Source organism: Idiotropiscis lumnitzeri, chromosome 1, assembly GCF_059441095.1.
Source record: "Idiotropiscis lumnitzeri isolate Australia: NSW breed Sydney's pygmy pipehorse chromosome 1, RoL_Ilum_1.0, whole genome shotgun sequence".
In the NCBI taxonomy this organism is placed as follows: domain Eukaryota; kingdom Metazoa; phylum Chordata; class Actinopteri; order Syngnathiformes; family Syngnathidae; genus Idiotropiscis; species Idiotropiscis lumnitzeri.
The window spans coordinates 36,391,146-36,414,157 of record NC_142391.1 but is presented as its reverse complement, the minus strand read 5'-3'; the positions used below and the strand labels follow the sequence as shown (position 1 = coordinate 36,414,157).

Sequence of the window (23,012 nt, the reverse complement as noted above, 5' to 3'; positions counted from 1 at the left end):
TATGACCTCCATATAGAGCAGGGGTGGGCAAGCTTTTTGATTGGTGGACCACAATGGGTTCTAAAATTTGACAGGCCGGACCAGGAGCAGATGGACGGAGTGTTTTGGTAACCTCAGTTCATCAGAGAAAAAAACATATTTAATTTTAAATGAAAATGAACAAAAGCATTACTACAAAATATCTGTCTTTGACACACCACAATATTTAGAAAAGAAAACATTAACAAAGTTTATTCATTTATTTTTTTTCAACTGCGGCGGGCCGGATTAAAACGTTTATCGGGCCGCATGTGGCCCCCGGGCTGTAGTTTGCTTACGCCTGCTTAGTGGGTGTCACAGGAGTGGGTTTTCACTCATTTCCCATCTCACACCCAGAAAAAATCCTGTCCTGTACCATAGCAAAAAAATAAATTCAAATCCTGTCCCGCCCGGATGAAACACACTCCCATTGGAGGTCAGCTACATTAAAAATAAAAAAAGGGTTTCACTCGTTTTGTGAAGTTTGACAGCGCTTTTTTCCTCATGGACCCTCCGAGGATTTTTTTCACAAACTGGATTAACGCGTCAGGCAGCTCATGTCTGTCGTGCAGCGTTTTGTTGATTTACCGAATCAAATGATGATGTCCCGGGTGAGCTCAATGGGATACAGTTCTGGGGAACAAGGAGGCCGAAAACTCAACCCCTTCATCATGCAGGAACGGCCAACACACTTCCGCCTTATCAGGCCTGGTTTTGTCATTCCTCAGAAGGAACCCAGGGCCCACTGCACCAGCATAAGTCTGAGGATCTCATCTCTGCACCAAGCGACAGTCAAGGTATCTCTGGCTAGCACAAGCACAGCAATGCAGCCTTACAAAGATGCCTCCCCAAATCATTACTGATCCACTGCCAAATTGGTCATGCTGGATGAAGTTGCAGGCAATGTAACGTTCTCCCCGGCGTGTCCAGACTGTCATGTCAGGCAAGTATCTTCAGTGTTAACCGACTCTTATCCATGAAGAGCGGGCACCAATGGAAAATTTGCCAGACTTGATGTTCTCTTGCAAATGCTGACCACGCAACACGGGGTTGGGCTTAAAGCTCAAGTCCCATGTGGTTGTTGAGTGCTCATACCCCTCTCATGGAGTCTGTTCCTGAACGTTTAAACAAAAACATGCTCATTAGTAGCCTGATGAAGCTGATTTTGCAGAGCTTTGACATTGCTCCTCTTGCTCAAAGAAGGAGGTAGTGTGTATATATATATATATATATGTGCGGCGTGCGTGCGTGTGTGTGTACATGTTGTGAAATTAAAGGTATTCATTTCACTAAAATGCTTTGCTAAACAGTGCAAATTTCACCAGTGTTGATCAGAATTTTCTCCTTTTTCCAGGTACATAGTTCCTGATCTTGAAATGGACTTTTCTTCACCAAGTACTGCCCAATTTTCACACTCAGAAGGCATTTTTAATGCTCTTTCAGAAAATGTCAACATCTCAATTTCTTAAATTCGAACCAAGTGATCGGTTTTATTTATTATGCTCATCTGTATTGTTAGTTATATCATGTGATTGCATATCCTGTTACATGAGTGTTTGAGGAAGTGTCAGAATGACGATTCCATTCACAGTTTTGCCATGTTTTTGCACGTGAGCCTCCTCTGGGACCACTTTTGCCAGGGGGTTGCAGAGTTTCCTTGGCAAGGAAATTTATTTTGGGTTTACCGCACATTGACTGTGATGTCAAAAGTACTTCCTGAGCTTGGGTCAAGTTTAGCCTCAGCGATTCTCACGAGCCTTCCTGTTGTTCTGGGAGCTACGTAGCCCATAGATGATGAGAAGGAGGAGGTTGTTGGTGGGGAAAGGTTCACTGTCGCATCCCTTCTCTTTGTACAATACAATAGTGCCTCTCTGATGACAGATGCTGCTTAACCTGCTCTGACCCGCAGAGCTGTGATGTTGCAGCTGAATGACAGGCCCAAAGAGGACACACACAAGCTGCACTCCACACTTGCCCCATCACACAGGACGTTGTCCACCAACGAGGAAAGGAACTGTCTCTTAGGGCAACCCCGCTTGATAATGTATATCTATCCGAGCAAGTGCTCGCCACCATGAATTAAGACCAGAAAAGGACACCCACTTGTGTTATCTTGTCCCATTGAGTAAAATATTGAGACAAATTGAGTGCTAAATCACAGCTGAGTGGAGTCTTCATGTGACAGTGCTTGAAAGCCTGCAAGACTGTCCGTTGTCGTGACGTCGCCTTAGCGACAGCCCTGAGCTTCATTTGTCATCACTGGAGGCTCATTCAAGGGGGATGAGACCATGGCATCATTTTGTCATACTTAACTTGTCTGTCTCCATTTTAAAACACTGAAGATGGAGCTTGCGGGGGATTATGTGCGTGAGTATTAGAACTACAGTGGGAACAATGCCATATTCATTATGTTGATTTCCCCCCTCGCTTTCCTGCAGAGGATACTTGTTTCTTGTATTGTTAATGGGGTTTTGTTATACACAAAGCTTTTATCAGCTGGAAAATGAACATGAAATGTTGAAATGAGGTGTTTCTAAGAGGGGGGAGCTCTGCAGCAGTGATGGCAGACATGTCTTTAAGTGTTTTGATATGCAAAAGCTTTTGTGAGTGTGTCTAGGTAAAAATAATGATGCTAAATCCAGCTAGATATGAAAATATGGAGGCGGTTCTCCAGTGGCCCACTGACAAAGAAAATTGTGAGCTTATTTTTTTCTCTCCTCTCATCAACACACACACACACACACACAGGAACACCCCTTCTTTCTGAAGAAGGCACACTTAGGCCCAGGTCCCCTTAAAAACAAAGTCCCTGTCTTCTGGCTCTCGTTTTCTCATCTCCCATCCCTTGTCCCCTCCTCTAAAAGTCCAAATATACAAAAACACGCACACAATCATATAGGCCTACTGCTTCCCTAACCTGCCTCTGGTCAGCTTTGACATCATGCCCCCTCAACTTCTTTCCTTGTGACCATGTGACCAGTTTTTCACTACAGAAAGTGCAGGTGAATTCTTGACTATTTATCCAAAATTTTGAGAAATGCGTGAGACAAGAGCAAGGAGTAGAAGCCTTTTAGAATTAGAATTAGAAATCCCTTTATTGTCATTGTACTCAAGTGTGCAACGAGATTAGAGGGCTCCCCTCTCCAGTGCAATACAACAACAATACAGACAAATATATAAATTAGATAAATAAATAAGAGAGTGCAATGGAATTTAGTACTGAATAGTGTATATAAAAACACATCACAATGCTTTTTGATGACAAACCAGAAAACTAATAATGCTCAGTTACCATCTACTTCGTTTTGTTTTTACCACAAAATAAATTCAAACTTTTTCAAAAACACGAAAACATTTACTTTAGTATCAAACACAGTGGGATTTCTCCTCTTACAATAGAAAACTATGCTTTATTTTAAATTTCTGACCACCAATCAAGGACGCCTGTGCTCTTGCAGGCTCTATAAAAACAGCCACTGGGTGGCACTGTGTCTGTTTGGCAAAATCCCTCCTAGTTTCCCTCCAAACGCAAAAGGCAGCTGGACACCAAAGTGTCTGAAAGCTCACGGTCTACACAAATGATCGGAACGTGGTGCTCATCTCACAAAACGCAATGCACATGTTGGTAAATAAAAGCACGCTTTTTAGCCTTCAGCAAACCTGAGTATATAAAAAAAATAAATAAAATAAAATAAAGAAAAAAGGCTACCCAATGACATCATCTGTTAAATCATTTCGACAATATTTCGGAAAAATACATTAATAATTAAATTAGAAAATTCCGACAATAACGTAATTGCCAACATTTAATATAAAACAGCACATCACGCCCGGATTTTTTAAAATACATTATCAAGAGGCACAACAAAAACGGCTTTCAGGACAAAACTACTAAATTTACTAACCCATTATGTAAAAAAAAAAATATTATTATAATAATTCAGGCGGGCAAATTAAAAGCCTGCAATTAGAACATTTCGGAATAATTACGAATTAGTCTATCTTTTTTATTAACGCAAAGCTGCATCACACGTGTTGTCTCATCGTTATTTGATTCGAGGCATCCACTTATTTAACAAAACAATTTTGAAATGACTAATCGTTTTGCATTAATATACAGTAAATACGCGAAAGGTGGATCAACATAAAGCCAGGCACAACATATTTGAAGGATGATTTGTTCTCCTTCGGGTAAAGGCAGGTACCATTTTGATTGAGCTCATGGGAATGAACCACCCTTTAATAATGTCTACGTATCACCTAAATTTTTTTAATTGGTAGTCTATCAAAATCACGTGACTTAATCACACTAGAAATATAATATGTTCAGAATCCATCAATTACAAATGATTTTGAGTTTGAACATTTTTTAGTTGCCCACCCCCACCCCCCCAGAATAGCCTGACTTTTTTTTAAGACAGATAACATCAAATAAGATGAATGTTACTACTAAAGTTGATTGGATTATGCCCCAGATTTAAGCAACAGAAGAATTTTGATTTAAGCAAGAGCGTATAAGCCATTTTCACCTCAAATGTACCCACTGCAGCTCACCCGGACCCCTCTTTTAAATGTTCTATATATTTTATGGTGTCACATTAAAAGATACACACTTGTGGCAATAAATAGCAATTTGATATGCTCAAACAAAAACAAATTGTGGAAGTCATTGCAAATACTGATTTACACATAAAGGTTTACAAATGTCATCTGCTTTGGAAGACCACCTTAAAAAGCTTTAGTCCCGCCCCTATACCGTCTCCAGGCCCTCTGATTGGCTGGGGCCTCATGCATGGAAGTGCTGCTGGAAATGCAAAACTTGTTGCTGACTCCTGCGGACGCGTTGATCCCGCACACAGCCAAAAGCGGCTAAACCGAGTGTGTATGTTCCAGTCAATGTGCTTCCAGCGCGCGCACACTTCACCACACGAGTCAGTATCGGAGGGTCGCGCACGTTTTGGAGAGGAGCAAGGAGCCAAGAGGTGCACCGCTTCATCGCAGAGCGAACCTCCGCAAGCGAAGTGGAGGATGCTGTCACTCCGCTCCGTGTTTGCGGAGTGCGGGTAGTGCACGCCTCGCAGCTCCGGGACCAGAACCGGAACCGGGAACACGTCGCTCCGGTGCTTTGGCAGGAGAACAGTTAATGGTGGACTTTACATCAAGCCGGACGACTCTCTTTGCACCTGCACGGCAATTAATCCAATTCTGATGGACAATACTTTTTTTTTTTTTCTTCATCGAAGCTACAGACAGTTTTGACAATACGGCCGCGATGGGACTTTTTCTAGATGCCGTTATGGGACTTAACACAGAAAAGAAGCCGTGGGTACTTTGACACCTGTTTGGATTAATGAATGATAGGGCTTAATTTTAAATTTCCCAAATTTAGTCATTTTATTTCTTGTGTGCGCTCCTCTCTCTTTGGTAGAGACATGTCTTTGTGCCATGATTACGCCGTACAAATGCCCACACGAAACTTTAGTGTAGCATTAGACAACCGGGCGGCAAGGTAAATAAAATTATTCTATATTAATGCATTTGCTTGATCAAACACGTTATAGTGCAGGGATGCCGCGTGAGCATATTTAAACAGGTTCCCCGCATTTTTTTAATTAAAAAAAAAGAAGAAGAAGAGAACTTTCTATTTTAGTTCTGACTTTTAGCTATAGCTAATTGGATTGTAGTTCGCTTTGCTTTTGGGGAACAGACTGCTTAGCGGTCTGCCCAATAACTCGCAATCTTACTATCATGTGGGATTAATGACGGAATATTATGTTTGGGCTGGAAAAGTTTGGTTCTCAGATTAATAACAGAATCCCTGGCCAGTCAGAGAGACAGAAAAACCACCCGAGACTGAACATGGGCTCCCATTATAAAAGTACCAGTTTTCACACTGGTGGTCCACCTGGAGCTGTGGAGCCCAGCATGGGCCCTATGAGTGACCCGCAGATGCTCGGACTCAACATGAACATGAACGGAGACCAGTATGGAGGTTTTCACTCCCGAGGTCACACCGACATGCATGCAGCGGGCGGACTTCAGCAGCAGCAAGGACCCATGCATGGATTTTTTAACAACCAGCAACCTCACCAAGGACATCCTCACGGCCATCAACCTCATCCCCACCAACATCATCCTCACTTTAGTGGGAGTTTTGGAGGCCCAGAGCCAGGATCATCATGCCTGCATGGTGCCAGGATAATGGGCTACAATAACAATGCCATGGGACCACAGCAGGGCTTTGGTGAAGGATTTGATCCTCTCACTGAGGGACAGGCGGGGGATGGCTTCCCGCAGCAGCAACAGCAGCAGCAGCGGTCTGGTAACATGCCTGATTTCCAACATCACGGTCCTCCCAGCGGCAGCCACGCTGTTCCTGCCCCCTGCCTTCCCCTCGACCAGTCCCCTAACCGGGCAGCCTCTTTCCACGGCCTGCCTTCGTCCTCCTCATCCTCCTCCGATTCTCATAGCCTGGAGAATCGACGGATGCCCAACCAGGGAGCTGTGGAGGGATTAGATTATAACTTCCCCAGTGATCCCCCGTCTGGACATTTCGATGTACCTGTATTTTCCCCGTCTGAGTCCGAATCACAGTTACCCCATTTTGGCCCCGGTAGGCCAGTTCCCAGTGGGAATTTTCCAGGAAACCCTGGCATGTCTCGGGCGCCGGGCATGCAGGGCATCTCCAAGGGACATCAACCTCCACCGCCCCAGCAGCCTCAACATGGAATCTTTTTTGAGCGATTTGGTAATGGCCGGAAGGTGCCCGTGGGAATGGACCCGGGGGTCAATGCGAGACATCCTCTCATGCAACAACAACAACAGGCTGGCTTGATAGCTAGACAGAACTCATGCCCCCCTGGCCTCCCCCGACCTCCTCAGGCTGAGTCTGGCTCCAGCAACCCGAACATTCTGGACGGAGGGGTCATGATGAGTGGCCAACACAATCAGTTTGAATATCCCATTCACAGACTGGAAAATAGAGGTCTGCATCCCTATGGCGACCCCATGTTTAATATGCAACAGCCTGCTCCCCTTCCCTCCCAACAGCCTCCAAATCAGAGACTACAACACTTTGACGCTCCTTATATAAACATGGCAAAAAGGCCTCGATTTGACTTTCCTAATGCGCATGGAGGTGAAGGCTGGTGCGGTGGCATGGAAAATCACCTCTCTCCCTCTTCCTATCCCGGACTGCCAGGTGAATTCACCCCACCTGTGAATGAAGGTTTCCCACCGGCTCCACTCCAGCACACAGGGCCTGAGCAACAGTCTTTACAGCAGCGACAGAATGCAGCCATGATGATAAAACAGATGGCGTCTCGCAACCAGCAACAGAGAATGAGGCAGCCCAGTCTGCAGCAACTCGGTCACCACGGCGATGTGCCGCCGGGCCCACTGGGTCACGGAGGACCAGTGGGGGGCATGCCTCAGCCCAACTTCGACAGGGAAAATGGAGGTAGAATGGCCAATGTTGACGGACAAAATCCACACGTAAACCAGGAGAACTCTTGGTTTCAAGGGTCCCACCCTGCTGGGGAGATGATGTCACGGCGTATGGGAGGGGCAGGCAATGATTCAGGGCCCCATGACATGGGTCTGCAGCAGAATGGGCCTGGGATGATGTTTCGGCCAGGTATGGGCATGCAGGAGCCCATGAGAATACCTGGAGATGGACATGTACAGGCTCTCCATTCTCCAGGCTTGCACTCACAGTTCAGCAGCAACATGGGCAACCTTTCACAAATGCAGTCTCCAGGAGCAGCGGGAGGAACAGGACATCCGAATGCACCGGCAGAGAGGCGACCGCCTGAATTCCCTGCACCTCCAATGGGGGCACAACCACCATTCCCCTATGGAGGGGCAAACCGTCAGGGGCCAGCTCACAACGTCCCCCAGGGGGTGAACACCTCACCAGGGAGCTACCCTCCTCAGTCTGAGTTCCCCTCAGGCCAGCGGTCGTCTGTTAGCAAGCTTGGTGCTCTGTCTCTTGGGAATTTTAACAAAACCAGTGCTAAAGACAGTGTTTTTGGCCAGAGCTGCCTGGCGGCCCTTTCTACAGCGTGCCAGAACATGATCGCGAGCCTAGGGGCTCCCAACCTCAACGTAACTTTCAACAAGAAAAACCAAAACGAGGGCAAGCGAAAACTGAGTCAGACCGAGCAGGACATTAATAGCAGCACATCTAACGGGACTGGCAGTGCTGGGCCTGAATATTTTCAGAGCAGCACTTCTCAGAACAACCAGCTGCCTGGCACTGGGAATAGCAACTCTAAGCCTGCAAGTCAAAACCAGACGGTGCAGGGGGAAGCCAGTGCCCTCTCCCCAAATTACAACATGGACGCTACCCCGTGCAGTGAGGGGAAGGCAACAACAGGGAGTGGGAGAGGGAGAGGGAGGAGAAAAAGAGACAGTGGACATGTGAGCCCTGGAATTTTTTTTTCCTCTGAAAATGGAAACCCTGTTGTGAGTCCAGGCCAGCAAGCCCCTGCAGCTGGTGTTGGGGAGAGGGGTGGGGGCACGCCCCATGAGAAACACCTGCAATCACCCACTTGGGGGAAAGGAGGTGACCTAATGTTGGGGGACCAGGCTGACCTGATGTCTTCTCTGGACAGTGGCATTCAAAGTGTCGCCAAGTCTGACAGCAGCTCGCCCCGTGTGGACTTTTCTGATGATGTCAGCGCCCACTTTGGCAATGAGGATGAGGTGTCGTCCAGCTCAGATGCAGGAGGCTCCTCAGCCAATAAGTCCAACCGCAGCCCGATGATCAGCGGCTCACCTAAAATGCAAATGAATGGACAGAAAACCTTAGGCATAGGCATTAACAATCATACTACCTCGACGGCGGACAGCTATGGACTGAGTGCTGGTGGCGCAACGGGCGGCAGTGGGGTGAGCCATCCAGGTACACCGGGGGTTGAGCAGGTACGCACCCCATCCAGCACCTCTGGTCAGGATGAAATCCATCCTCTGGAGATTCTACAGGCCCAGATCCAGCTGCAAAGGCAGCAGTTCAGCATCTCGGAAGACCAGCCTGTGGCCATGAAAAATGGCAAAAAGAACGGCGATTGTCCCGCTCAGAACGGAGACAACGAGCTGGCAAGCTGCAGCCCCGACGCTGGGAAGGGTTCAATGGGCACTATTGACCTTGACACACTAATGGCAGAGCAGCACGCCACCTGGTACGTGCCCAGTGACAAGGCCATGATGGACGGCTCCGAGGATGACAAGTCCATGGGGCTCTGGGAAAAAAACAAGAGCCAAAACAACAACAAAGAAGGTAAGAACATTTTCTTTCTTTTGTTTTGCATCCCACATTTTATCCGTATTTGTCCTTGAATAATTTGAATGATCTGAACTGCAGAACAAGATGCAGAATATGTTAGTGTTGTGGTGACAAGGTGAAGATTTTCCTAGTTTTAAAATCGCAAAATATATTGTAAATGTTTTGCTGGTAGGAAAATGTCACTCTCGATGAGAGGGGGAAAAAAATTAGTTTGTCCAATTTTTGTTAAAGACAAAAATATATAACAATATAGAGCAGTCTAAAAAGCCTTCCGACAGCACAAAGACTTTTCCTTTTCCTCCCCACGGTGTATTTTTCTTTTTCTTTTTTTCTTTTATTTTCATTATTCTTATTTTTTTTGATAGATTTCCTCATTTTCGTGACACTTGAAAAGAACACCTCAAGAAAAGTAAACATTTCCCGTGGTTCTTTATCTCAGTTCTCAGGGTGAACAACTGCGTTGAGAAGATTAATAGCTTTTAGAGGATGTGCGTCTCCGCAGTGGGGTTTCCTTTGCCTTATTATGTGTTTGTTTATGTTATTACCATGGGATAATGCAGAGCTGATGAAATGGGATTGGCTTTGAATTGGTTGGACATAATTTCCAGAATTATTATTACAATTAGTTTAGTTTAAACTTGACTCGTTTTTTTATTTTTATTTTGTTTTTTATTTTGTATTTGAAAAGTATAAAAATTGTAGAACTGTGCTATTTAATACCAGTTAACATTACCATAATAACACACTTTTATATTGTATTGTAAATTTGTCTTTCTACTTACCGTTTTACTTTGTAAAACTAGTATTGGAAATACATCCATGCAAAACTTTGTTGCACAATTACTATTTCAGTACTCAGTTAAATTTAGTCAAAAAAGCAAAACATATTTAAATTTACCATTCATTATTTCAAGTTTTAATGGTCAAATTTAATGCTTTGAAGTGGTTCTGTGAAGTAGTGTAACTACAATTTCTTATATTAAACAATTTTATTCTACAACACAATAACATTAATATATGACGCAATGTTAATGCACGCACTGGTTATTTTATGTAAAATTGTTAATAATTGTCTATGCTTCATATACAGTTATGCTATAATTACATGATTTATTCATTTCAATATTATGCTTGGACTAGACATTTTCTAGAATTACTTCTATTCAATTCCCGCTCATGTACTTGCATTTTATATATATATATATATATATATATATATATATATATATATATATATATATATAAGGAAAGTATTTATGTCATTGCCCATATGACAACATTTAAAAGGCTGTTAACCCCCGACGATTGTAATCACTGACATGCTTTTTTCAAAATATTTTTGGAGAATAATAATGGAAATATATGTTCATTTAATTGTATTAGCCAGTATCTAGCGTGTCTCCAGCGCCTCTTTGTTCTGTTCACTGCAGGCGTAGCGAGAGGTGGGGGAGCACAGCGAGCTGTGTCTCGATTTAGGGTATATAGTGCATTGTTTATGTGAGACTGGATAGCGGCTGGTAACACTAACGCAATAACTTGTAACGAGAGGCCTGATATCACTTAAAAAAAAATATATATTTGCCTAGATTATCAGACAAGCCCCTTCTGCTATTTGCTTTGCTTGGAACTAGTTGTCCACCACTCAACTTAATGAACAGCGACTTAGCCTTTTAATTCTCCTGATTTATTGATGTGGTCCTAAGAGGTGCACAAGCTCTGCTAATTTATGCAAACCTCAGTGAAAACAACAAAGCCAGAGGAGTGTGTATACGTGTGATACAAGGCATATATTATGGACATATGAGTCTGTGTTTTTAGATATATTGATGGATTTGCCTTTGACAGAGAGACCCCGCGCTATTTGTCAGGCTGGCTTCCTCACCCTGTTGCATGCACACAAATCAGTGGAAGAAGAATAGCCTTTTCTCCTCTCCTCTTCTCTCCTTCTTTCTTCCTCTCGCCACCCTCCCTGCATGGACAGGAGGCATGCAGCTCGGGAGCGATCGATAGCTAGTTAGCACAAATCACGGCTCCTGACAGTTTTTCATTTGAGTGCCTCAGACAGCAAAGATGAAAAGACATAGTGGAGGTACATTTGGGAGGGAATGGGCGATCTGAAGATTGAATCTGATGCTTGGGTTTACTTTGAAAGGAGAAATATAATATATTCATTTAAGATAAGTCTGTGCGCACATCGCAGTTTCTTAAGAGGCATCGTCCCACTGGCTTTTGTCACGACAAAAACTATTCACCTCAACCAGTCGGTTGGATTTTAGGTTGCTCTTCCACGTCTTTACCATTAACTGAATGTGGCTTTGCCGAGAACGCATTATGTTCATTAGCGTCTAAGATATATACCTCTTTTTCCCCTGTGATTGTATTTTTTTTAGGGGGGGGATTTACTTTAAGTTAAGTAAAATACATTATTCTTTTTCCAGCGGTTTATATTACGTGCCTGCAAATGTGTTACTATTTTTCTTTAAAGGAAACATTATAAAATTACATTTATGGAATTAAACACAGATATTGTGTACATGTTAAATTTGTTCAGCAGTAGTTTAACTCGGAGGAGAGTCAAATAGTTCAGAGTCAGCCTCTTCTCCCTGTTTTTTTTCCTTCAAAACTATTTGCTCCCAAGTTGTTGTTTACAGTTCTGGGCACTACAAGGGAGCGATACATATAATCAACTAATTCTAATGCTTACATTACTAAAAACATAAGTTTAAAAAGTTTTTTTTCTTTTCCTTGTCGTATCCCAGTTGACACTGATGCACATGTATACGACGTATGCATGCTGCCTTCACGATCCATTCAGCAGGTCATTTTTTTTTTTTTTGGTCTTCTCTTTTTGTGACCGCTTGTGTATTTAAGTTATGAAGGATGGTGCCGTTGACCTCGACTTCACATGCTTGAATTAAATGTAAGGCTCAAAAATGTCAATTCTCTCTCGGTATGTTGGCACGTTTTGTAATGTGTGCAGTCTTGATAACAAGCAACCAGAAATGGGATGGAGGAAGTCAATGAGCTATTTTTGTTTTCCCCTTCTCGCTTGTTTCACATTTCACTTTTGTTCTGTTCAACACGTTTAAAATACTTCACATCTGACCTTATTGAACAGTTCTTCTCTTCACTCAGAGTAATAAGTCTTTTAAAGCGCTCCGATTATGATCAAATCTCTGTCGCTCTGTCTTTGACAGATTTGACAAAGAAAGATCTTGCATGTTACAATACGACCAGAATCAGCTTTAATCCACACACTAAAAAAAAGTTGTATTGATATTTCCGCATTGAGAATGATCCTGTGAGACTTTCTGCTTTTGACATTTCAGTACAACACCACAACAAACTGTGCCAGTAATTTGTATTTCCTGTTTTGAAACAGGAAAAAAAAATAATAAAGTGATTGGCACTTACTTGCATGTGGGAAAAAAAAAAAACAGCTCGGGGCAGTGCTATGTGCTTTACCTGTCATTACACAGTCTTTCATATTGACTTTTTCAACAACACACGCCGCAAAGCCTCACGCACACTTCTCTCTCCTGGAGCAGCGATAATCATTATGATAATCATATCAATTAGCTTTGCTAGTATTGTTTCCAAAAGACATAATTCATCTGCAGGCAACTCTGACAATTTGACCTGGTTATTGACAAGTTCATTAGGAGTAGAATTGCTTGCGTTTCTCTGCAGCGAATTTCAGCACTATGATTGCATTTAAGTAACTCTATCCCCTTTTGTGCGGAAAAAAAAAAGCGACACAATTGCTATTTTGATCATTTTAACTGGACTTGTTTTGTGAGATTTGACTATTTGATGAGAGCTATGCATTCATGTTCCTCTCAATTTTTCTTAAGTTTGCGCATGTGCGTGTGTGTGTGTGTGTGTGTGTGTACGTAGGTTTGTAGACTGCAACTTGATAGTGTGGATGTGTCAGCTGCAGACATAAAGTTTGATTTATTTAGACTGTGTCAGACTTACAACTCCACCCCATCGACTCTCCAGCACTCCACATCCCCTCGCCTGGTGGAATGTTTTAACATTATTCTGTGTTCAAACCAACCAACAAAAAAACCTTTTCTTGATTTATATATACTACATGATTAGGGGGGAAAAACATGCACTACATATGAAGTGTTTTGAACACTTGTGCATTTTTGTTTATACATGCACTTTTCTTTTTCAAAACACTGAGCCGGTCACAGTGGAAGGCAGCGCATTAAAGTTGAAGAAAGGTGTCAAGCTATTTGCTTGTTGGATTTAAAAAAAAAAAAAAAAAAAGAGAAGCTCATCCAGCATGTTGTTTTCCCAGAGGAAAGGTGTTTGGATGAGAAAAAAAAAACTGTTTAAGAGTGTGGTGAATGTTCTTGTGCGGATCAGTGAGTGGGATGCATTTATCTTGGAGTTGCACAAATTGAAAAGTTAAAAATCAGTTCTTGCCAATGTATGTGACACTCATCCAAATATGTCTTGATGACTGCTTGCCATACAGCAGTGGCAATAAAACAAAAAAAAAGGGAGGGGGGGGGGTGCGGAAAAAGAACCAGTTTAGTACAAAGCCACTGAAAGGCGTTGGGTTTATATGTCTGTGCTTGTAAAAAGGTGTGTATGTGTTCGCAGTTCTCTTGAGGTGTCAGTGTTGTCACACTGCCAGCAGTGGTTATGTTGTTTGCCATACAGCTTGTTGTCAGGCATCTTTAATTTGTATTGAGGAATTGACAAATGACTTATGACACCTGAGCTTTTTCTCCTTGGAGACAAAAGTGCAAGCTGATTGAGAGAAAAAGAAACGAGTGATAGTGGCAGATAAAAAGTCCCTCAAGGGAAAGTGAAGCGTTATTTTACATCCGTGACAATAAACAACATACAAAAAAATTAAATAAAATAAGTTGTCTGTATAAATCATGCATTGCATTATTGCATCATATATGGGATTTCTGCGGTGGATTTTAAATATTTGGAGCATGCTGCTGCTATCTTTAAATATTGGGTTTTATTAGGTAAAAAAAAAAAAAGAAAACTTTGAACGAAGGATTTTCCCCAATATGCTGAGACAAAATAGAGACAGGGAAGTAGATCAATATGTCACCGGCTTGGATGACACGCCGGACAGGTCATAGACATGCTTGTGAGTTATGAAGGGCCCAATAAATCACTTCCCATGTTCTGCTTTGTGTCTGCTTTCCGAAGCGCTTCTTGTGGCTGGAGAGGTGAGTGTGTGTATTAGTGCGTGTGCGCATTTGTCAGTGTGTGTAAGAGAAGGTAACAAACGCTGTGGGCAATGCCTGCCTGGACAAGCTTCTCATCTTTTGCTCCCTTAAAGTTGCAGGCCGGAGAACAGAAAGGAAATTCAAACCAAAATAACCTCTCTGCCCTTGTTGGAGAAATGCGCTGCCCACCCCCTTCTCTCCTCGCTTTTGCAGAGATCCTCCCTCTTCTGAGGCAAAGGTCATAGTTTGAGAGTCGGGTGGAGTTTTGGGGGGGTTGCAAACTTTGCCTCACATGCCCTACTTTGATAACCTCAAGGCTTGAGGTACTTTTTGAGATATTCATTTAGTAAACTTTGCTCTTCTTTTGGGTGGGGTTTCAGTGAATGTGGAAAGTAGGGGACCGTGGTTCTGACATGTCAGTGGCAAAAACACTTTTTTTTCCTCCACCTTTTTTTTTCTTGGGTGGATGTTGACGGGTTCTTTGTGCTGACAAAGACAGAATTCTCACACCAGGCCATCCATGGCTCTAGTTGTTATGCTAAAGGAATCTGACCTGATGTCACACAGTGTCATAGGAGCGCAAGCCTTTGGGTGTTTTTGTCAGCGAGTGGAGCGGTCTGATTGGACCGCGTGGCGTTCAGAGGAGATCGTGTCGCGCCCCCGGGAGCGGGAGGTCAAAGGTGAAGTGTCGTCATGGAAGTAGAGCTTGGGATAGAAAGGGCAGAGCCATGCCGCTTGAGATCCTGGAGCCTGGGAAATCAACGTGACGGCTGTGAGGAACTAGCGCCAAAAAAAGACGCCTTGTAAAATGTTAACTCTCTTGCGCACACTTTGTCTCCTCCTGCCATCTTTTTGTTGTTTCAAAGCGACAATTCATCGCATGTACTCGTTTTACTGATAAGCACAACACATATATTTACTTCAAAGGCTGCTGTGCTTATTTTTAAACTTAAGCAAACATTCGCCGCAAAAATAATGGGAGAATTATTGTCTGCCTCCTCCTTCACATTGCTTGCTGATTGTGTAGTGACATGGAAAGCTGCGTCAGGCCGTCGGGTTCCAGACACTCTCATGTCATGTACGCACTTCACTCTATATGGTTTGTGTGGGTGTGTGTGAGAGAGAGAGGCATTCTCATCAGGCGCTAAATAACTGTGTCACACTTGAAGTGAAAGCGATACAAATGAATCACATTGAATTTGGTATTTGTTTAGAAGCACATCGCTATGGTAATCTTGTCTGCCTCGGATGTGTTTAAGGACAATTTAGGTGTGTTTGCCTCCTCAGGCTTAACATTCTCCTTTTCTTATTGCTTCTTGATGCTGGGCTGTAGTTCCCCTCAGATTAATAGGCTATTATTGATATTACCGTGAATGCGAAATCTGTGTTCGCCGGTGAGCAGCCATAACAACTTAGATCTTATTGAGAGGTTAGATTTGCCTGTGTGTAAAATGTCACGGTGATTTGGGATTTGGGCTCGTGTGACACAACTTCACACTATCGTTTCCAGTTTGGAGTACAAGTACACACTCACTGCCATGGATAAAGCTTTCAGTTTAAGCGTGGTGGGTTTTTTTCTCTCCATGAAAAATCCCACCGGCATTTAAAAGTGTCATTTTTTTTGTGTGTGTGTTTGCCTTCCTTTTGTAAATCAGCTCGCTGGGGATTATATATATATATATATATATATATATATATATTGAGATAGATAGATAGCTAGATAGATACTGAGGAATTACAGACTAATTGTTTTGCATTTGTCCTGATTTTTTTTTTTTTTTTTTTTTTTTTCACGGCGATATATTAATTTTCCATTTGATCTTAGTGATGTGTGGGGAAGTGATGTGTCTTGCTGTGATCGCTTGCGTGCGCGCATCTAAATATACGCGTGTATATGTGGAGCAGCGGCTAAAGGCTGATGCGGGTATGGCTGCGACGGCAGCGGTTGGCGTGTTGTGTGTTTGGCCGAACGTGTTGTCAGTTTGCTGTGTGTCAGCAATGAGCCAGGGGAACGCTTGGCTGCCTATTCAGGCCGGTGTGGACCCCGCTGTGCCCTGCTAGCATGAGCTGCCGGCGCCTGCTGGAGGGCGCTGAGACGAGGGAGTGAGAGTGGGTGGAGGGAGGCAATATGTGCGTGGGGCGGGGGGGTTACTTTGCCACGCCGAGGTGTATAACCGGACCCTCTGGCAAATGTTAGGTCTCGTCAGTAGCACCTCCGATGCCGCTCTAAATCCTCATTTCTCCCTCACCGCTTCCGCCCTCTTAACATCTTGCTTCCTTGGGAGAGACAATTTTTACAAAATCCTTGCAGAGTCAAACGAAACAACAGGAGGCTTGGCTGCCTGACCTTTTACCAAATCCTCCACTTTTCCATCCCAGTGGTCACAGTCCAGACAGGCTGGGGGGCAAGGCTGTGTGTCTGCCTCCCTTGGTTGTCCTTGCTGCATGGCCAGGCTAGGATTTGGGAAAGGGGTAAGGGATGACTAGAGTAAACAAAAGCCTAACCCACCCAAAAGTACAGTTCACCTTGTCATGTTTTCAATACTAAAGGATAGCAAAGTAACAAATTCATTCAGTTGTTATGGGACGGGTTGTCGTATTGTAACTAAAAATGCAACCTAATTAAAAAATGTCACCGACATGTGACAAGAATTATGTACACATTTTTCTCTTTTATAAACGCTTCTCATCTTGGAATAAAAAGTAAAAAAATAAATCAAGACCACAAAATTGGGTGTCCCGATCCTCTTGGTGTTGAATTTATTAGTTGGACTGCGTCCCACTCCTATGATACCACACATTTTACAACCATCACCATTCTGACTAACTATCCCGCAGTGAAAATTAAGATAGATTACATTTTAGTCTTCCAAACTGTGATCTTAACTACCGTGTTGGTGGGAAAGTGGTGCGGCGTGTGTCGTGTATCTCAGCCTGTGCGACGCATGTGCCTCAGCTTGTCAGGGCTGTGTTCTCTCTGCTTCTCCACACGACTTGTCCCTGATGTTGTCTTTGTGCATAACGCTGATCTGTTTCATCCATTCGCACGATGCTAAAGCATAGGTTAGCGTGTGTGTGTGTGGAGTGTTTGTGCACAGGAGATGGGAGAGTAATCAGACTGGATGTCTTCACACACTTCCTCTGTGCTCTTGGCTAAAAGAAAATATCCAAAGCACGTAGTCCCTCCATTACCTCTGTCCAAGTTGCGATGTCTCTCCTCCCTCCAAGCTTCTCTTCCTCCCTGCCCCACAGTCCACAGCATATTGGCAGATGATATATCGTTTAGAAAGCACTTCCTGTCCTCGTCAATCTTCCCCTTGACTAAGTTTTTCATTACACGACTCCGAGTGATTTTTCTCCATATGTGCAGCGTGCACCGCGGGCGTCAGCATTAACTCTCTGGCACAGCAGATTTTTTAATATGATGTATAATCAACCTGTGTATAGATTTTTCAGGAAGCTTGACGCAGCCGTTTAATATGAGCCTCCACATCTCTGTGACACGGGGTCGATAAGGCGGCACGGTCATTATACCAATAAATTGGGTCAAGCAGGGTTAAAGGCCAGTTTTGTCAGTGCCCTTTGACTCCCGGATCAGTGGTCAGCGCAGACTTGCACGGGAGAGCAAATGAAGGTGCTTTCCATTTTTGTGTGTCAGACCAGGAGAAGGGGTTTACATTCACACAGTGGCGCAACACTTTTAAATTAATATCACAGTGCAGATTTAGAGTGGGACGTGTAATTGACACTGGTTTCATTCAAATTGTATTTAAATGATTCATCCGCCATTTTGCGCAGTTGGGATTAACCTTTTTCTTTCTTTGCTTGCCTGCAGAATCTGAGCTGTCCCAGAGTAAGGCTGGAGTCGGGACCCCCGGGGCCAGCGGAGGAGGCAGCGGTGGCGGCGGAGGAGGAGGAGGGAACCACCTTCAGTGCCTGTCCGTCCACTGCACAGACGAGCTGGGGGACAGTAAGGGCAGAGGAGGGCCCGTTTCTTCTTGGCGCTCACTTCACTCTGATATTTCCAACCGATTTGGGACATTTGTGGCAGCACTGACTTGAATAAAAAGCTGTCCCTCCACAAAAGAAGGGGACAAACTAAGATCAGAGACTAATGACAAAGAATGATAATGATAAAATGTGGTAAGTGCAGGCATCTCTTGCCTGTTCAGGGAGAGAATGACTTTCACGTTGAAATGCAAACATACACGCACACATACACAGACACACACATCCAAATCCCATTTTATTGTCACACACTTGCAGTCACTCACTCAGACACTGCTGGACATCACACCGTGGGCTCGACTTGCCCGATCTGGAAAACCTCAAATGGACATGTATATTTTTTCTTTGCTTTTTTTTTTTTTTTGGGGGGGGGGGTTTGTTTTCATTTTGTTTTGAAGAAAGGTATAAACTTGTCAAACAATGATTATGAGATAGCAAAAGCAGATATATTCAGTTGCCACTGGCTGTAATTGTGTAGCAGTGTTGACACGTGATTTACTTGGCAGGCTGAGGGTTTTTCTAAGATGTTAGTAAGTATGGCCTTTCTGCTCTCCTCGCGTACACGTAGAGCTCTAATGTAAATATCTATGAACCCATTGTAAGCAACTATTGCCCAAAAACTTTCATCTGACTTTTCCCTATTTTGATCATTTTTTTGTCCATTGCAAATGAGCGGACTACTTCATTTGAAGTGGAATGAATACAGAAGAATAACGGAACATGGAACAATATGCATGAATGTATGTTTTTTTTTGCAAATACAACTATTTGCCTCCATGTCCAAGCATTTTTTTTTTTACCAATATCATTGCTGCTGTTCATTTATGTTGTATGAATCTTCTCTTCTCCTCTCATATTCATGAACTCAACCTTGTATACAATTCAGCCAATGGGAACTGAAATGGAGGCATTTGCATTGTTTTAATAAGGGAATTGAAAAAAAAATGGCTATTGGTATTGCACATGTATAATAAGATTTAAAAAAATGTTGTGTGTTGGGCAATCTTGTAATCTTTAAATAAAGCTTCTGTTGAATTTGAATTTCTGAAACAGTAGATGGAGGACTGTGACAGCAATTTATGAACTGATTTTTGTTTACTTTTTAAAAGATAAGTAAAGTGCAGTCGTCTGTTTTCCTGCATATTGTATATATCTGTATATGTTTTATTGAGTAACTAAATAACAATAAATATGACGTTAAAGGTGAAACTCGGGTCTCTAAATGTTTTTTCTGAAAAAAAAAACCAAGATAAAAATGGTATTTTCAAGTATCCTGTAATGTTACAAGTACATGTTACCTTGAGGATCATGATCTTATGCAAAATGCCTGCCGTATATTTCAAATGACAGCTATGACAAGGACGTTGTGAATTGAAGCACACCAAGTGACAGCATGTAGGTTCTTGTAAAATATAGAAACGTGAAGTGGCAAATAAGCGATGCTGTGGAATGCGCATCTTCTTAATGGATTAAGACGCTAAGATGATTAATTCTGTGTACTTGCGTTTCTCAACTCTCGTCTCATTCCCTCCTCACATCTTTAATGACAGTCCTGCTCAACACATGCAGGTTGTAATAAATAAAAAAAAAAAAACAATTGCCATCTGAGAAATAGGCTTTTTGCCACATTCCCTAATTAGCCCTGATAAATATGCAAATTGGTATTTTAAGGTGAAGGCAGCATAGTAGAAGAGTGGTGAACAGCCCTGCCTCATGAGATCCTGCACTCCTTTCGTGGAGTTGACATGTTCTTTAATACTTGTGTGGTTATTCTCTGGTTACTCCAAGTTTATACCCACATACCATCAACAAAGCATTATGAAGTTAAATACACGTTAATTGAAGATTCTAAATTACCCATTGCTGTGATAATGACTGGTTGGTTGTCTGATTGTCAGGTGACCCAGCCTGAAGTCAGTTGGGAGGCAGCTCACCCTTGACCTTAATGAAGACAAGTGGTGGAGAGTGTGGAAAATCTCCTTAATTTCTCAACTAATTAGGTTATTTTTGATCAAATATTTTTAAAATTTAGATTATATTGCAGTCAATTGTTCCTGCAAATGTAATGGGACCTGGTCAGTTTGGCATGTTACGAATGGCACGGAAAAATCGTTTCTCCCCTTCTAGTAAGGAAGCCAACCACAGGAGTGAAGGGAAGAAATGATCCACATTTTACCTTTTTTATTTGATTATTTCTAATTTACAGCCTAAAAGTGTTTTTCATACAAATATTTACTGAGATTTTGCAGACGTTAGTGACAGAGACTATTAGTGTGCCGACTGAACAAATTTTGTGTCATAGGAAATTCCTGTATATTGTAGAATATTCTGGAATCAATTATAATCGACTATAAACTCTTCCCTAACCAAGATTATGGGTGCAAAAATTAAAAAGAAAACAGATCAAATGTGCCCTCTCTTGTGTCAGACAAAAAAAGGTAAGAACCACATTTCAGTATGATGTAGTTCAGTTTTCACTGCAAACTGCAGCTATAATAATGAAAATATTAAAATCAAAGTCACTGTTTTTTTAATCCTTTCAGCAGTCTCTGCACATACACTGTACCTAATGCTTTGGCTAATGCATGATTCTCATCAAATGTGGTGTGAGAGATCAGCAGGTATGCCACGGGAAACTATCCAATGTCAATTATATTGCCAAAAAAACAACCAAAAAAAACCATATATATATATAATACAGAATTTGTTTTTCCAAATAATTCCGTACAAGTATCCAAAAAGCCGCTCCTCACTTCCCCCAGCTATCCTGACTATTTGCCATCTGCATGAATACTTACTGCCAATCAATGACCCCCATGTAGCATCTCTGAGGTGGAGACGTCAATGCTATCTAGCAGGGCTTGTGATCAACCTGCATTGCTGCTGTCTCTCTCACACAAACACACATGGTAACAGCAGTTCCCGCAGGCCTCAGTTATTTGGGTGTGTTTGTCGCTGTAGCAGGCGCCTGCTGTGTAGAATTACAAAGTGTGTTGTTAATGTGATGCCCAGAGAGCAAATAGCAGCCGAAACACACAATGTGAATGGTGTCACCTGGAAGAGGAAATGGGGAAAAAAATGTTTTCATTTTGGAATAAATGTAAAAATGTGACATTTTATGGTTCTGAGTGTGCGCATTTTTGTGTTCTATTAGATAGTGTATGCGGTGTTCCACACAAATGGTGAAAGAATTTGTTGTTGGAAAAGTGGGTGGGGAAATTGGTTTCATGCACAACCCAGTAGTCCAACAAAGAAACAGGAACTGATAAAAGGATCACAGAGGTGAGTTAATGAAAATGGGGTCAAAAAATGAAATTCCACGGCTATGCGGAGGAGCGTGAAGGCAAGAATTCAGGAGGTAGATGATATAAGATGAAAAGTACAGAAGATATATTCAGCATAAAAAAAAATTGAATTGTTGAATATTGGAACAATGATGGCTTATATGCAGAGCATGGTGGAAAGAAGTTCCACCGAATAACTTCTTATCAAATAAATAATTTTTTTTCTTTTTCATTTTTTTTAATTTTTCTGAAATTCAAGTGTATTTTTTGTTGTATCTTTTGCCCTTTATAAATTTTACAGTACATGAACAGGATTTAAGATGATGTCTTCTCTTTTAACTCTGTGCTGCGATTTATTCTACACTGTGTTTGGGACAAAAACCGACATCAATTCAGCCATTGTTGGACATTGTTGCACCTCACTTCATGAAGCACGGTCAATAAAGACATCCGACTTCAGCCAAGTCTCACAAATTTGGGGACGAACTAGAGCAGAGATTGAGAGGCCGCATTTCATTTTTCACTGTTATTCTCTGAACTGCTCAGCTATTTTGCAGATGAATAGACAATAATGACCCCTCCTCCCCATATACATGCCAACATCTTGAAGAAAGTTTTCACTCAAGAGTGGAACCTTCAAAATGTTAAGTGACTTCATATTCTGATTTTCTTTTTTTTTCTTTTTAGATTCCGAGGAAAGAAATGACCAGCCATTTGGTCCATACCGTGCACTTTTCACTGTTTAAAGAACATCTTGTACAAACAAAAGGTGCTACATTTGCTTGAACAGTCCGCTCACTGTTGAAGCCAAGAGTGTCCTTAAAGTGACGCACTACCTTGTCTGTCTGGTTTGACCAACCTCTTTCCTGGAAGGATGGGCATGTGCTCACAGGTTTCGACGACACGCTTGAAGAAATGCAGGTTGCTGTTTTGTTGTATGAGCAGCAGCTTGCACACCCTAACTAGGTTTGAGATTCTAAAAACTCGTTTTGCTATAATCTATTCGATCTAATTTTGAACAGTGTAGTCTGCTGTGTACAGGGAAAAGTGGTAGAGTTTTTTTGATTAGCCTCAGACATGCCGGACATCGTGACAAAAAGTCCTCGGGGTATTGGCTCGGGTCAAGATGTATGGTGCTGGCCCTTTTCCTTCAATGGGCTCCGCTGCATGGCAGCCATGCTGAGGGATGGGGGTGGGTGTTGGGGGTAG

General features: G+C 42.6%; 1 protein-coding gene across 1 annotated transcript; it reads left to right on the top strand.

Annotated features, from left to right (window-relative positions):
• Window positions 1-4,848: 4,848 nt before the first annotated feature.
• Window positions 4,849-19,728, top strand: mn1b (MN1 proto-oncogene, transcriptional regulator b). The gene is made up of 2 exons (XM_088298612.1): window positions 4,849-9,298; window positions 18,347-19,728. Exons 1-2 carry the CDS (start codon window positions 5,791-5,793, stop codon window positions 18,571-18,573), a joined length of 3,735 nt encoding a protein of 1,244 aa, XP_088154738.1. The 5' UTR covers window positions 4,849-5,790; the 3' UTR covers window positions 18,574-19,728.
• The last annotated feature ends 3,284 nt before the right edge of the window (window positions 19,729-23,012 follow it).

Excerpts from the sequence above, each read along its gene's own strand:
- mn1b (XM_088298612.1), top strand. The coding sequence starts at position 5,791 with ATGTTTGGGCTGGAAAAGTTTGGTTCTCAGATTAATAACAGAATCCCT. Across the intron at positions 9,299-18,346 it reads CCAAAACAACAACAAAGAAG|AATCTGAGCTGTCCCAGAGT; the intron begins GTAAGAACATTT and ends GCTTGCCTGCAG.